At 50.8% G+C, this 17,022-nt stretch overlaps 1 protein-coding gene across 1 annotated transcript; it reads right to left on the bottom strand.

The window, feature by feature from the left end:
- Window positions 1–218: 218 nt before the first annotated feature.
- Window positions 219–1,154, bottom strand: LOC136480203 (uncharacterized). Its single transcript, XM_066477819.1, has one exon. It carries the CDS (start codon window positions 1,101–1,103, stop codon window positions 219–221), a length of 885 nt encoding a protein of 294 aa, XP_066333916.1. The 5' UTR covers window positions 1,104–1,154.
- Between the last annotated feature and the right edge of the window lie 15,868 nt (window positions 1,155–17,022).

Genomic DNA, 17,022 nt, shown 5'->3' with positions numbered 1-17,022 from the left:
AATTTGCTACGAGAGGGAAACCCTGTTCATCGTACGAAAAGCAAACAGGCCAATGGTATTCTATCCTGCTCCTAGCCGGCCTACATAAGAAACAGAAGTTAATTAGTGAGTGATCGAGGCACGCACAACACACGAAAAGAAAGAAACGGCGGAGGAAAATCTGTCGGCCACCATCATCATTTACAGATTAGATTAGCACCAAAATTTGTTTCCCCTAATTACATACAAAAACCAGCCACTAAACCAGGACGCCGCCGGGTCCGGCCGGCGAACAGCGAACGAATCGCAGTCGCCCGTCGGGCGTCAGCTACCACCCTACGGGACGGATCGAGACCCCCACCCTCCCTCCCTAGCCCGAGCAGGCGACGACGGCTGCCGAGGCGGCCGAGGAACGGCAGCGCGCGGCTCCTCCTGCTGCCGCGCCCGGGCCCGCCGGCGGGGTCGGCGGTCGCTGGCGCCACCACCTCCTGGATGGTCTCCAGCTTGGGCGCCCAGCGGCGGGACTTGCCGTACCCGACCAGCTCCTCGTAGTCCTTGGCGAGGCGGTCGTCCCCGCGCAGCAGCACGGCGGGCTGCTTCTCCTGCGCGTCCGCGTCGGCCTCGTCGTCGTCGTCGACGCCCTTGCCGTCGCCGCCCGCGAGGAGGAAGTCGTCGGAGAACTTGATCTGCAGCGTGCCGGACGCCGTGCGGTGGAGCTCGAACGGCCGCCCCGCGCCGGGCTTCTTCCCTGCACCGGAGGCGGCGGCGGTGGACGATGACAGCAGCAGCAGCAGCAGCGACGAGGTGAGGGAGACGAAGGAGAGGACGGAGCGGAACAGGTGCGCGGGGAGCAGGAAGTAGGCCTCCCCGGGCTGCAGCTCCTCGCCGGCCGCCACGGCGGGGATCTTCTCCCCGATGAGCAGCGCGTCGGCGCGGCACACCAGGTGCCGCGGGTGCTCCTGCATCAGCTCCCGCGCCGTCACGGGCGGCGTGTACGCGCGCACCCGCCCGTCGCACCCCACCAGCCGCACCACCTTAGCCGGCGGCGACGGCGGGTGCGGGAAGCAGGACGCCGCGGTGCCATGCAGGTGCAGCGCCGGGACCAGGGACTTCCACTGCCTCATCGCGGCGGTGGGAGCTGAGCGCTGGCGGAAGAGAGGCGGAGAGGGGGAGAGAAAAAGAAGGAGCTGGAGGTGGAGGTGGGGGCGGGTCAGTGGGGTGGTGGGTATAAGAGGGAGGGGAGAGTGGGGGCGCGCGGGGTCCACCGGCGTGGTGGCAGGTTTGACTCTTTGACCGCCGGGTTTTTCTTTTTTTCTTTTCCTCTTTCCAGGGTAGGGGGCGTGTGGTGGGCTGGCTGTCGTTGGTTGTCGATTCCATTCAAAGATGCGACTATGCGAGGCTGTCAGTGAGTCGGTCGGTCGTGCCCACGTGTGGGGGTCGACCGCACCAGGCTACCGTGCCCGTGCGACCATGGACGGGCATCATACGGCTGGCCTGGGACGGAATTGGAAACCTCTCTTCGGCCCTTCCTCCATGGCTGGCGCCACGGCCACGAAAGATGCATTTTTTTTTTCTGTGTGTGACGATGAGAAGTGTGCTAGAGGGACTTCACTCACGTCTCTCTTCGCAATTTTTTTTTCACGTGAACCGCGGTTTAATTACCTAGTTTTTTCTGTCGGCGCGCGTAGCAACCTCGTGCTTGCCTGTATTCTATCTGCCTAGATTTCTGGCCGGTGGCGCAGATCGAAACGTACGTCAACATGTGTTTCTTGGCTGGGTTTCTAGTGGCCGGTTTTTTTTTTACCCTGTCCAACACTTTGGGCGCGCGTATGAACTCTATGGGCGACGCGCTGGTGCTGCCGGTTTTCCGTTCGAGCACACAGATATCACATTATAGTAGGCCCTAGCCAGGTCCATCAATATTGGCATGCATAGGAACGTTGTGCATGCCACGACGCCATCGGCTGGCTTTCTATTCACGCACATAGAAACTTGCCTCTTCACATGTTTCTCAAGGTGTGCTAGAGGGGGCTTCACCTACACCTCTCCTCATAAGTTTCTCGAGGTGTGGCCGGCCTAATAGGCTTTTCCACGGTAACGTATAGGAATTCCGTGCTTTTGAGGGCCTTATATGGGCGGATTTCTGGTGTTGAGCACCGGAACACATCTCTCCGTATGTTTCTCGTGTGCCTCGGTCCAACTAGCTTTTTGTTGGCGCGCATAGGAATTTTATGCATCATGCTAGCCCTGTTAGCTTCCTGTTCGAGCACATGAAAAATCATCACAACACACTCCAACTAGCTCTATGTTGGCACATATATAGAATTTTTGTGCATGCTGCTACGATCCAGCTGTCATCGATCAATCGTGCTAATTTTTTTTTATCTTCGTGGAGGATGACACTTAGGTGTGTCATGGCTTAACTGGTTTTTTTTTTCTCGAACATGCCATGTAGCACGTATTTCATTAAGAGAAAGTAGACAACACCAAACCAAATAACAAACAGCTCAACACTAGGTAACCAAAGGTTTCCTAGGCGAGGAGAAGACACAAGCGAAAAAACTAAAGAAAACTACGACGAAGCCCGGCTACTACCACGAGAGGGGCTAAAAGCAACAACAGGCTGAGCAACAGCGAGCTAGTAAACTAGGCCATGGGCAACGATCGAACGACCTAGGGCGGGCACCCAGAGGTAGGCTAAACCTCAAGGTCCACCCCCTCCACCAGCTGGATGCCCTCAATCGCGGAGCCAGCCGGGAAGAGCATCCTGATTGCCTCGCGCTTGGACTCCGAGAGAGGCCCGTCAAATAGGGCCATGTACTCATCGAAATCGCCCTCCGCATCGGCCTGCGACGCCTGATCCTGCTGGCGGACTCCCAATTTTGCCATCAATACGTTCTGGGCTTGCACGGTCGGGTTGGAGGCTCTGCATCTACTCTTGGGCGCTAGCCTCCTGCTACGACGTGGCGGTGAGGATGTGATTTCAACCGCACGACGCCTCCTAGGAACACGGAGACGTGGAGGTTCGACCAAGATCGGCTCCGTGATGGCAGAGCAAAGCTGCGACTGCAGATACTGCGAGAGTGCACTTGGTGACACCGGAGCTGGCGCCACAGCCGCCGCCGCGCCCACGGGCGACAAGGCCACAGGCTGGGAAGGAACTCTAGACGGCGACCCCGCGTGGCCCGAGTGCTCCTCGTCCGAAGAAGGGGCCGAGCGAGATGGGCCAGCGATCTCCACATTGACGCAGTCGGCCCCCCCAACCGGAGGAAGCATCCTCCAGATGTGAAGGCGCGGCCAAGTCAGGCGATCCACAAAGCTGCACCGGAAGGGGCGACCCTCCTGCCGGGACCCCCACACCCGAAGGCTTCTCCATGACGACCAACCCCTCGGAGCGCATGGGATCCCATCGCTCATTGGCCAGCACGGCCTGCATCTCGGAAGCGATGGGGTCGAAGAAGTCGTCAAAGGAAACCTGAGGCAGGGAGGAGTCCACGGCAACCTCGCCCGCAGCAGGAATCACGGATGGGGCGTGGGCCGTCGACGAATCAGCAGGCAACCCAGAGGTGGCCTTGATGGTAACACTGCCAAAGCAAAGCGAGCCAGTCCACGACCATGCTCTGCCACCCAGCGCACATACACCCAACAACGGCGAGGAGTGGCAAGTGGAGGCGGTAGCGACAACGTTGGACCTCGGCCGCTTGCAGTCACGCGCTCTGTGCCCAAACCCGTGGCAGCGCAGGCAGCGGCGGGGGAGTCGGTAGGTGGCCACCCAGTGAGTCCGGGATAGGCAGTTGAAGCACCTACCCCGAAAATCGACCGGGAAGATTCGGGGTCTGACCCCCGGTGGGGCGCCCAGCTGAAGCCTGGCCTCACCGCCTCCCCGACACAGCCGTTGGTTAGCCACGGGATGAATTGGAGAACGAGGCAGGATGCACCGCCACCCATCTGCATCAAGGGCGGATACCCTGCTCCGCGGGCCGAGCCACAGTTGAACTGGGATCCGCGGAGCCACAGAGGCTGGGGCCGCACCGCCCCTGCATGGCGGGTCGCAGTCACACGTCGGGGCCGTGGCAGCCCTCTGCCCGCTGCGTCGGTGACGGCGTCGACGCCGCCTGCGGCGTCGTGGCACCGGGGTGGCAGCCGCAGCCGCCATCGATGGGTGGCTCGCCGAGGAGGGAGCAGCGCCCGAGCGAGTAAAACTCGCGGCCTTCAGCGACGGGGAAGGAGAGCGCTCGAGGTCGGAGTCGCTGGAGAGAGAGCCATCCTCCCAACGCAAGCGCTTGGACCTACTGGCGGAGAGGTGGCCGAGGAAGAACGAGGTGGCATCGGGGGAGAGAGTGGGGCGACCCATCGAGCGTCGTCGGCAGCTAGAGCGACCCTTCGAGCGAGCAGGCGACGCCAGCTCGGGGACGAACACAGCGTCGGTGGTTGCCGCGGATCCGCCATCGCTGGGCCCACCCGTACGGGATCCGAGCTCCACCATCCCGGGCGACTGGGCGGACGTGCCAGCGTCGACACCCGCAGCTTCGGCAGCCGTGGCACCGCCCGCACCCGGCGACGGCGGCTCGGCCAGCGACGGCCGCCAGCTACACGCCGAAGAGGATGCGCCACCCCAAGGTTCCATGACAGCCCCGTGGTCCGCCTCTTCAGACACCGTCATGTCGGAGCCCGCGCCGCCGCAGCCGTCGAACATGTAGGCAGGTGAAGGCAGAGCAGCATCGAGCGCAGCGGCAGGCTCAGCCACCATGCAGTTCGTCGCCTCCACAACCGTCGAAGCGGCAGCGCTGCATCGGCCATCCGAGCATAGCTCCGCAGGGTGCTGGATCTCAACAACCGCTGCACTGGAGGCAGCAAGCGAACCAGCAGCAGGTAGATCCGGCGCAGAGAATGACGGATGCGATCTTGGCTTGGGCGATTTGGGCGAGGATGTAGCGGATCTGGGGATTTCGCGGATGGGGGAGGCAAGGTTCTGGTGTTCGGGAGGGAGGTCAGGGTCGTCCATCCCGCCTAGCCCCCGCTGGCCTAAGTCATAATGGGCATTAACTGGTTCTTTCATTAGCACGCATAGGAACCATGTGCTTGCTCGTGTTCTATCTGGATGGATTTTTTGGCCGATGGCGCGGACCGAAACGTACGTCTTCATGCGTTTCTTGACTGGATTCGTAGTGCCGGTTTTTTCTCGAGCGCGCCCGTCCAACCAGCTTCCTGTGGGCACATGCATGAACTCTGTGCGTGACATGCTGATACTGCTGGCTTTCTGTTCGAGCAGATGGAAAACACATTACATGGGCGCTCCAACCAGCTCTGTGTTGGCCTACATAGGAATTGTGCACGCGCTGCGATGGCATTGACTAGCTTTGTGTTCATGTATGTAGAAACTTACCTCTTTACATGTTCCTCTAGGTATGCTAGAGGGGCTTCGCCTACACCTCTCCTCACAACTTTCTCAAGGTGTGTCGGCCTAACAGGCTTTTTCCATTGTAACATATAATAATTCCGTGCGTTTCCATGACTTATATGGTTGGATGCCTGGATTTTCTAGTGTTGCGCATCGAAACATACCTCTTTGTATGTTTCATGTGTGTTGGTCCAACTAGCTTTATGTTGACGTACATAGGAATTATATGTGCGCCGCACTACCCCCGCTGGCTTTCTATTCCGGCCAGCACATGAAAATCCATCACAATATGCTCCAACTAGCTCTGTTTTGTGGATGACGCTACGATCCAACTGTCATCGATGGATCTTTCTAAATTTTTGGATCTTCTACGAGGATGTCACTTAGGTGTGTTGCAGCTTAACTGGCTTTTTCGTTTGCGTGTGTAGGAACCTCATGCTTGCTCATATTCTATATATGGTACATTTCTAGTGGCGTGCATTGGAACGTATGTCTTCATGCGTCTCTTGATTAGATTTCTGGTGCCTGATTTTTTCTTGACCGTCCTTCCATCATCTTCCTGCCGGTGCATGTATGAACTTTCGTGCACAACACGCTGATACGGCCGGCTTGCGAGCACATGGAGATTACATTACATTACGCTCCAACTAGCTCTATTTTGGCATGCATGGAAACTTTGTGCGTATCGCAATAATATCAACTGGCTTTCTGTTCGCGCACATAGAAACTTAGCTCTTTACATGTTTCTCAAGGTGCGCTAGAGGGGCTTCGCCTACACCTCTCATCACAAGTTTCACACGGTGTCCTAGTCTAACATACTTTTCCGCCGTAACCTATAGGAATTCCATAGTACGTTTCTGCACCTCATATATATGGCTAGATTTCTGGTGTCGTGCATCAAAATATACCTCTTCATATGTTTCTCTTGTGCATGCATCGGTCCAACTAGCTTTCTATTGGTGCACATAAGAATTCTCTATGCACCGTGCTGATCCAGTTGGCTTTTTGTTCGCGCTCAAAGAAACTTAAACCTCTTCACACGCATGTGTTTTTCAAGAGTGTCGATACAACTAGTTTCTATGCATGGCCACATATATATAGGAATTTTGTGCATGCAGTGTCCGTCCATTGCTTTTCTGATTGTATACATCTAGAAAATTACCTCTTTTGGAACTGCACTTGTCAATCTAACTTGCTTTTGTATTGCCACCCATGAATCCTCTATGTCAAACCCCACTACATTTTTGTTGATTCTCAAAATAAAAATTGGCATTTTTTAGGAAAGTTCCTTAGAGCCTAATATGTTGTACTATATCTAAAAATCAGTGTCGTCTTAGTGTGGCACTCTAAGTGCTGGAAGCAATCTTGCAATTCCATGGACCACAAAAGATAACAAATGTATAATAATAACTAGACAGGCATATTGCCACACTAGAATAAGTACTGCTCTGCTCACTACGACTCGGTAGTGTAGGAATAATATGTGGTCAAAGTTCCAAACTGTTGTTGAACAACCTCGAAACATACAGTTTTGGTAGTATTTTTTGTGAGACTATCGAGTACCGGACCCTTGCTGCGAGTAAAACCTTCTAGAACATGCATGAGAGCTTGAAAGCAAGCGAACCACCGCCACTAGCTACGTCGACACTCAACCGCCAGTCTAGCCATGCATGGGGTCCAAATTAAAATGAACAGGAAAAGCTAGCGGACCGATCGAGTAGTTTGCAAAATGTGTTCTCTGACCAGTGACCGCCGCGATCATGCTCAATCACTCACTCTGCATGCAACCTGCACGCAGCCGGCGGCTCTCGTCACTTGCTTCCAAAACATTCGTCAATGAGCGCAGTGATAAAAAAGGCTGTTTGTTTGTTAGGTCGGGTCGTTGGGCCGGCAAGTCCACCAATCATGCCTCGTCAGCTCGACCGGTACCAGCTACTACTAGTACTTTACTAGACAGTTTATCTATCATGTCTAGCTTAGAGCATCTCCGAAAGTATTCTAAATTTTTCTCCAAAAACTCTATGTTTTTCAACTCCTAAAAATATATTAGAAGAAAAAAAGAAGGTCATCTTCGATAGTACCTAATATTTCACTTGTAAAAAATTAAAATTTGATCGATCATCTTCTTCCTGAGAACAAGCCCTTTGTCGATCGTCACCTTGCTACTACTTAATCGGGCGATCGATCAACATCGTCATGACCACTGAGCATCTCTTCGAACTTGGATCATCCATTGATGGCCATCGTCATTGATCAGTTGGTGACAGGAGCTACCTTGACGAGGACAGAGGAGGCAGAAGAAGACAAGGACGGCTGGTGGTGGTGCTTCAGTGCCCTCTCGGCGAGCATGTTGAGGAAGTTCATGTGCTGCACAGCGTGGCCGAGCGCCATGAGCAAGTTGCGTGTGCCCATCCTGTCGGCCTTCTCCTCCTGCGCCCCGTCCGCCATGGAGGTTCATCGCCCAGTCTAGTAGCGCCGCCTTGGGCGCTGTCAGCCTGGCAAAACCGCCGCAGAGCCGTGCGCAGTCATCCTCCGTCTCGCACCGTGTCACCTCCTCCGCCGGCAGCGCGTCCAGCAGCCCGCTGGGGAGCTCCTGGAACCACGCTTGCTCCTAGAACTATGGTACGGTACCAGAAACCTTGACCTTGATGAGGCCTGCGATGCAGTGCACGTCGACGCCGTGAGGGACGACGCCGGAGTCGTTGAGTTGGTCCCAGCAGGGAATTATCGCGGGGACTAGCGTGAGGAGGATACGCACACGTGCATCGCGCGTAGCTTTACGAGCCGGCGGCTCATTTTTTTCCAAGTCCTAAAAAATTAGGATATGATATTAGGAGTTGTTGGAGATGATTTTTTTTTCAATCTTACTTAAAAATCTTAGATTAGGAGTATATTTTGGGAACTCTTGGAGATACTCTTATTAGGCATATAGTAGTACTGTATGGCCGTATGGGCAAATGACGGATTGACGCCTTGACGGTGGTTGTTTTCCTCTAAAAATTGCGGTGGCCAGTAGTAGTTCTCACGAAACCGATCGAAGGTCCACCGTACCCAAACCAACCGTGTCTTGCGTTGGGCCAATGGCAAGCAGCACTCTTCTCACAATCGTTTGGCTGGTCGATCTCACCCCAGGTCCAAGGTTTCGGTACATTGATATTGTTCGAGCCTAGTCTAGTTTTAAGCATTGCCAATACAAGTTAATTATATTAGGGCCTGTTTCATATTAGGGATGAGTTGTTCCATATGCTAAAAACTAGCCCTATGTGATCCAAACATGTTGGCTAAAAAGTTAGCCAAGCCTTTGGCTAGTTATTAACCCATTCATTAGCCAAGTACAACGGGCTAACAAGGGCTAATATAGTTCATTGCTACCGAATCAGTACAAATCTTGAAAAATAAATTAAGAGGTGCTTCTCCATTATCTTTATCTTCAGCCTCTCCTTACAAATTTTTATGTGTTTACCAATTTATAGAAGGCTAAAGAGGAGCTTCATGCTTCAAGTAGCGGTAGCGGAGGTTTGAGCCCAGCCCGACCCAGTGATAGATCCGCCCCAATTGCTAGAGAAGTATTTACCTATTAACTGATGATTATTGGAACACACACTTACTAAAAGTTATTAGCTAGCTACCTAATTTTTAGGTATAGCTAATAATTAGTCTTAGCCGAGATCAAACAGGCCTTTAGAAATCACGTCATATATGTACTCTCTAGAATTGAGGAACAATGTTGAACTATGTGATATTTTTTCTACTCACATGATTCTCGATTTGGTAGTGCCAGCTACGTCTTGTCTGTCCACAGCTGTAGGTATTTTTAGCATTCAAAATCTATCCAAAACTAAAAAACATTTCTTACCGGTCCACCCTTCCCCTTCCCTCGTGATTTGATTAACACAAATCCTTTATGGCATTAGTTACATCAAAGCCATTTCCTTCCCCTTAATCTGTTTTAAAAAAGCCTAAATTACTTACATTTGTGGATGCGGGGAGCATTTTATTTAAGTTGGTTACCGTTTGTCGACCGTAACAAAAAGAAAAAAAGAAAAAGATATGGCTATACGCTCAGGAGTCGTCAGGACTAGATGTTTCCCCTTTTAACGGTTTGGTCAAATACGGAGGCCAATAGGACATAATTTAGTGACATCTATGCGCAGTCCACACTTTTGAAGCTACTGCATGCCATTGCCATTTCCACTGCAAACATTGTTATTGACGATGCTTTGGTGTTACCAATGCAATACCTAGCTATATCCTCCCATGCCCACGGCCAGCTTGTGACAATACACTAACACCACCCCCCCCCCACCCCCCCCCCCCCCCCCCCCCCCCCCCCCCCCCCCCCGCCCCCGCCTTTTTTTTTACTTGCTTGTCTTTCATTAAAATCAACCGGCCAAGGCCTCAAAACATCACCAAGTCCGAGATGCTCGCTGGAGTTACATACCACATCTCCAGGCATTGCATTTCCAGGCGTTGCGTACTCGTGACTTGTTTCGCTAAAATATGAGTGACCTTATTACAGCAACGTTTAACAAAAAAACAAAAACAAACTCCTGAAAGGCAAGCATAATATTCTCTATCTCCTTCTGAATCGAGTCGATGATAGATCGCTCCGCGAGTCCTTCTTCTTCCATAGATTACAAGCTCGAGGCAATCTGTCTCTAGTATCACCTTCTGCTCGCCTTGCTGTCTTGCTAGGATCAGGCCATCTCTGGCCGCTATCGCTTCCAGCATGCAGGCGTCCAGCCCCCAAGCATTATCACCGCCCCTTTTTAGCTCAACAAATTATACTTCTTTATTTCCAAAATAACTTTCCATTTAAAAACACTACTCCCTATAAGTTCCTATAAAAGTTGTTTTGAACAAGGTTTAGGTCAAACGTTGAGAACATAAATCATGAATAACTTTTAAGTTGTTGAGTTTGAAAATGTGAAAACCATACAAATAGATTTGTCTTGAAAAAATACTTTCATAAAATATACATATATCACTTTTCAATAATTATTGTATAAATCAAACTAGTCTAACATCGAAAATTTTGTAGAATAACATATCAACATATAGCATAAAATTGGTTTTAATTTTCAACCTTGAAATATGTAATATATAATTTATTTGTTTGTTGAGACAAGAGTTTTTTTTTTTTTGAGTAAAATGAACTACCACTAGGAATGGAACGGGTACAGTATTTAGTTTTTAGAAAACTCAAGCCATTGTAGCAAACAACAATGGACACGATGGCAGTGCAAAATACTTTACTTGTAGGTATCAGATTACCATACAAACTCAAAAAATGATTTTGGTGGTGTTGCGGACTGCGGAATGAATATAAGGAACCATAGCTTTCTCGTTCGAATATTGACCGATCTGGTAAAATCATGGACTGCACCCAAGAGTTCATCCAAAGACTGAACTCCCTTGAAATGAGAATATGGTGTACTCCCTCCATCCATTTTTAACTGCCGCTCTGAGTTTCTAATAAGACAAGTGTACTCAGCGTTAACCAAATATACGAAGAAAATATTAATATTTGTAGCACATAATTAGTATAATTAGTGTCGGGTTCATAAACCCGGGATCCCTCATGGATCGGCTTTCCAGCAAAGGCTCGGCCCAGCAGACGACGTTGCGAACGACGTACAACTCCTGGGCCAGCCCAAATACCTAAACGTCAGGCCAGAAGGGCGATCCAATCTCCGACCGGAAGGCCTCGCTAGGGAGGAACAACGCTCGCTTCCGACTCCAGCCCGTCTCTCAGACCGGAAGGCCTGGCCAAAGAGGAACAACGCTCGCTTCCAACTCCGGCCCGCCTCTCCGACTGGAAGACCTGGCCAAACACCGCTTTCGACTCCAACCTGCGCCTCCGACCGGGGATGCACCGAACCCCTGCTTACAGCTCTTCTCCGACTGGCGCAGTCGGAGCCGACTGGGACCAACCGACCAGGGACGCCCGCTCGGTAAGGACTAGGAAACGGACGGAGCAAGTAAGGCAGGGCACTTAAGTCAACCGTAATACCGAGGACTGTACCCTGCACACCTGTAGGACAGTAACCGACAGGACATGTCAGAAGGGTGCCCTGCAACCTTCCAGGCATGCCAGAACCCAAGCAGTGTTGTGGGCGCCGACATTTGCCCTACAATGTTGTGGGCGTCATCAACTCCCATACCAGACAAACGCGGTAAGGCTCCCTCCACATGCCTCTAGGCATCAATAGTGTTGTGGGCGCTGTCATTTACCATACATGGTGAATACGGTAAAAACCTCCCACATGCGTCTGACAACAACAGTGTTATGAGCGCCTACCATCATGTTGTACCCAACGACGTAAGCAACAAGACTTAGTAGCATACGTGTTCTCTCTCTCGCTTGTAACACTACTACTGTAATGATTTTACGTAGCGGGCGAAATCGGTTTTCCGCGGCGGGCAAAGCTGTCCGCCGTGGTTCAAAGGCCACAGGAAATCATGCCTTTACCGCAGCGGGCCAACTTGCCCGCCACGGTTAATCGATTAACCGTGGCGGGCAGGTTAGGATGCCCGCCGCGGTTAATGGTTTGGAAAAAACAAAAAAAACTAGCGAGCCCAATTGAGCCCATCGCCAGGCCCAATCGAGCCCGCTGCCAGGTGCATCGGATCTGCTGCGGACGCGCTCGCTATCGTCGTCCTTGTGTGTGGATCTCGCCGGCCTCCGCCTCCTCGTGCCGATGGAGCTCGCAGACCCGCTCGCGGTCGTCGTCCTCGTGCGTATGGATCTCACCGGCCTCCGCCTCCTCGCGCCGCTAGAGCTCGCAGACCCGCCTGGACTAGCCGCCGTGGTGGTCGGGATATCCTTGCACCGGATCTAGGCGGCCCAAGGGAAGGCGGCAGCGCTCCTGGACCGGACCTGCATGCATATATAGGGGAGAGAGCGAGGGAGTGGAAGAGAGGGAGATGAGGAGCGAGGGCAACCTACCTGAGTTGGGGGAGGCGCGACGCAGAGGATGGGGAATGGCCGTCGCTGCGCCGCCGTTGTGGTGGAGCCGGATCTGGTGGAGGCGTCGCCGGGAGAGCCACCGCGCCGCCGTCTGCTTCATGAGGGAGGGGAGGGGAGGGGAGCGGGGGAGGCACCATCGGTGGAGGGAGAGGTGGAGGCCCGCCGCCGTCTGGAGAGTGGAGGGAGAGGGGAGAGGAGCGCCGCCGTCTGGAGAGTGAAGGGAGTCGGGCGAGTGCGGTGGGTGAGTGGAGGGAGCAGAGTGGGAATCGGAGTGGAGATGACCTAAGTCTGCTTTATATACTAGCCCGGTAGAAAAACATATATGGGCTTTCACCTGGGCTCTGAGCTGGGCCGAATTTACCGTGGCGGGCCTTATACTGTGCCCGCCGCGGTAAATAAAAAATGTCCGCCACGGTAAATCATGGGATTTACCGCGGCGGGAAAAAATTGAGCCCGCCACGGAGGCCTCCGGGACACCGTCGCGGTTAATCAATCCTGTAGTAGTGTAAGGCCATCCCCTTTATCTATAAAAGGGGATGCGCTCTCTCCCTTAGCTAAGGATCCATCAGTCCACAACAACTCGAACAACACACACGATCCGAACGACTAAGGATCCCAACGAACAACAAACGTTCGAACACTTAGCACATAGTGGAGGTCCCGTTACTCTTGGCCCTTCAGACCAGAGTCCGACCGGATCTCTTGTACCCCCATCTTTTCCCCTTCCGTTTGTAACACCACAGTAAACTTCGAGCATCTGGGCTCAGGAATAAAGTCACCGACCGACTCAAACTGGACGTAGGGCACGTTACTTGAACCAGTATAAACCCTGTGTCATTGAGTGCTAGGCCACATCCGATCATAACGTACGGCAAAACTACAAGTATTTACGTGTTGGTCATTTTCTGCACCGACAATTAGATAGATAGTTGAATCTATATTTCCATAATAAACTTCTTTAAGGATATAAATGTTGCTAATATTTTCTATAAGACTAACCATAGCGATATTTAAAAAGAGAAAGAGGGAGCACGAGTAAAAGTGTTAACACTAACATCTCAAAAAGAAAAGGTGTTAACAGCAGCAATTATAGCGAGTGTTCAATTGCCCTTTTACTTCTGAACTTTTGTGCATGGGAGTGGGACGCCCTTTTGTTTTGCATTCGTCACGTCATGAACCAAAGGGAGGGAGAAGATTTTTCAAACAAAAAAAAGGCACCTCTGCTACGTCGCTGGCCAATACAAGCTTTTCCTTTTCATTCATCAGTGCCTCGAGATCTTCGTCGCCTTCCACCCTCCGTTTGACCAAACCAGCGCCCCCCCGCCGGTCGCCGGCCTTGGCCCGGGGCCGCCCACGGCGTCCCCGCACATCTTTTCGAGCCCGGCCCCACAGTTCGAGATAAGCTGCTTGGTGCTAGCTACCAGTACCCCACGGTAAAAAAAGTTCAGCTTTTCTTTTACGGCGCCGGCGCGTAACACAAGGTGGTGAGTAGAGCCCAGATGAGAAGGGGCGACAGCGGCCATGCATGGGCTGTCTCTCTCTCTCTCATGCAGATGCATGGGTGTCCGTGCTCCGCTGCGACGTGACTTGGCGCCGGGCTAGCTGCACAAATGACAAACCGGAGGCCACTTTTTTTTTACTGCGTCTAGGGTAGGAGTAGTACACTGTGTAGGAGTAGTACGTGGTCGTCGTCTACTACACAGTGAGCAGCGGCAGGCGGCAGGCGGCAGCGCGCGCGAGAACCCACGCGCGCAGGCCATGCAAGGTGGTGGCCGGCCGGCGCGTTCCGCGACACCGCCCCGGTCTCCCAGCCAGCGCAACGCCCTTTTTGAACGCCTTTATCTGTCCCCGGCCTCGCCTGGCTAGCTTTTTCCCGGCCCCGGGCAGTCGGCAACGCCCTGCTGGATCTCCCCGGCTCTGCCCTAGTGCCCCTGCCGCCGCATCCATCGGTCCACGCCCAACGCTGAAGAAATGCAGTGCCTGCAGCCTGCGTGTTGTCTCTATTGAGCTGCTTGCTCTTGCTCAGCTGCATGCTCCGGAGTCCGGACTCCAGTTGTTTGCCGCCGGCTGGGCTGACGTACTGGACGCAGCGCGCTTTACAGACGTATACATCAAACTACACGGTGCTTGCGTTTTGCGTTTATTTACAGCTCATATCCTTCAAACGATGCATGCCAATCTAGCTATGTGTTCATTTCCTCCACCCAGTCGATGTTTTTATGGAAGCAGCAGTACATTTTTTTTATTTTTATTTCCATATTTATCTTCTGGAACAACAAAAAAGATGGTTCCTGAAATCCAAAATTGGACCGTTAGTTAGTGCACGATGAGCATTCTAAAAGGAAAAATGTTAGCTCAGATGATATATCCCAAATCAGAAATAATTGTAAATCTTATCTTACTAAACTCCAAAGGAGTCTCCACAATGAAATCTAAGAAAAAATAGAAAAACATACCCGTTAATTTGGCAGGCTCTAGTCACCATAGTCAATAATAGCTATTGGATCTATTTCTTTTACTAAAAAATACCCACTGTTGCCATTAAGAAAACACTCTAGACAAACCTTCTAAATAACATCTGGATTACCCGCCTTTGCCAATAGAAATAAACTAAAGTAACCTCCTAATAATGAAGTACTACCCATTTCTGCTACCATTCACAACAATAAGCATTTGGTCTATTTTACGTTCTAAAAAACCTACCTATTTCACTATTATAATTTTTTGAAATTGATGAACCACAATTTTTATCTAAATTTGGTAGCTATACAATTATTAGAAATAATCTAATAAAAAACCACTTTCTTATAAATTACTCACCTCCTATATCATTAAAAAGATACTAATTAAAGGGACACAACTTGCATCAACATCATTACAAAAAAATTACCTAAAATTACTCTTGTATGTGCTTACCGATATATATGCTTATAAATTACCTTCTTTTGCTATCATTAACACATAAATAAGAAACTCAATGTCTAATATATATGATGTGTTCATCATAAGGAACAATTTTACATGCATGTGAAAGCAATGCACATATCTATTTGTTGCCAAACACATACCTCAATCTAAGGTTCATGAACTAAACACATATGAGTCAAACACACAAATAGTTGGGTTGTAAAAAGAGGAAACATTATGAATTAGACTGAAAAAAACATATATGACAATTGACTGAATTCTTTCACAATCAGATAGAGATAACAAAGTACATGTGTGAATAATAGGGAGAACAAAGGTAAACAACTGTAATTAGCTATGAACTTCACATTATTTTATCTCTAGTTTTCTCTCTCTCTCTCTATATATATATATATATATATAAACTACTGCCGAAAATTCCCGAACCCATAGTTTTTTCTAGTACTTATTCCTTTTTTTATAACATAGTACTTATACCTTAAAAACTACTACCACATATACAAACATGCGTTGATGGACGGCAAAAATGGCCAACGCGCAGCGGTGTTCGTACTGAGGAAGTACCCCTGCTAGGATTAATCAGAGGCGTTGCATTGCATCCTCAGCAAGGAAAGGTGAACACACACATACCCACACGAGTGTCACCCTCTGACCGTCGCATGCACGCGCTGGCTGTCCTGGAAACCGTGCATTTTGCTCTCTCAGTCAGTCAGTCGTCTCTCTTGAGCTCTGCAAAACCCTCTTTCTCTCTCTTGAGCTCTGCCTGCGTCAGTGCGTCACCCGTACGGCCGTACACAATACATGTCCCTCGGTCCCCTAAACAAGTCTATCCTCTTCTTCTTCTTCTTTTTTTTCAAATTCAGACCCAACAAGTTGAGCCACACAAGGACGGAGCCTGCTCCTCTCCAAGGCGGCAGGCCTTGCCGAGTCTCTAGGCCACACACGCATCACAATGCCATGCATGACCTCATCCTTTTGTCTCCGTGCATTGCATTGCATGCTTGTTTGTTTGTTTAGCCCTTGTTTAGTTCGCGAAATTTGGATTTTGGGGCTATTGTAGCACCTTCGTTTTTATTTGGCAAATAGTGTCCAATGACTAATTAGGCTTAAAACGTTCGTCTCGCAATTTCTCACCAAACTGTGCAATTAGTTTTTCTTTTCATGTACATTTAATGCTCCATGCACGGGCCGCAAACATTCGATGTGACAGGTACTGTAGCAACTTTTTGGATTTTGGGGTGGAACTAAACAAGGGCTTAACCAACAAGGCCAAGGAATCTTTTACATTACCGGAGAGAGCTAGCATGTGATGTGTGCCAGTGCCAGGCGCCTCAGCTCAGAGTCTGGAACGAAGGAAAAGGTCTGATTGGCCATGTAGTATAGCATGTGTCTGGCTTAAGGTTTGAAGGGGGTTTAGTTAAACTAATGGGATGGTGCAGATCAGATGCATGGGTGGTTGATATGGAGAGGAGATAAGCCCTAGGAAGAATTATTTTGGTAGTTAACCAATGCAAGTGCCAGTAGCTTAGCTTTAGTGCCGGCGTGTCTGGAGCGCAGAAACTTCCTGGGAGTTTCACTTTTATCACATGAACGAGCTCGATCACTACCGGAGACCGGCTGTTTGCCAAGTGACAGGTGGTTTGCCGAGTGTTGTTTTTCGGGCACTCGGCAAAGACTCATTTGTCGAGTGTTTTTTTTTTGACACTCGGCAAAGAGTCTCTTTGCCGAGTGTTTTTTTTAACAC

The sequence above is a fragment of the Miscanthus floridulus genome, chromosome 9 (genome assembly GCF_019320115.1).
Source record: "Miscanthus floridulus cultivar M001 chromosome 9, ASM1932011v1, whole genome shotgun sequence".
NCBI classification, from domain to species: domain Eukaryota; kingdom Viridiplantae; phylum Streptophyta; class Magnoliopsida; order Poales; family Poaceae; genus Miscanthus; species Miscanthus floridulus.
Note: the sequence above shows the minus strand (reverse complement) of the source record. Positions and strands in the feature narration are given on the sequence as shown.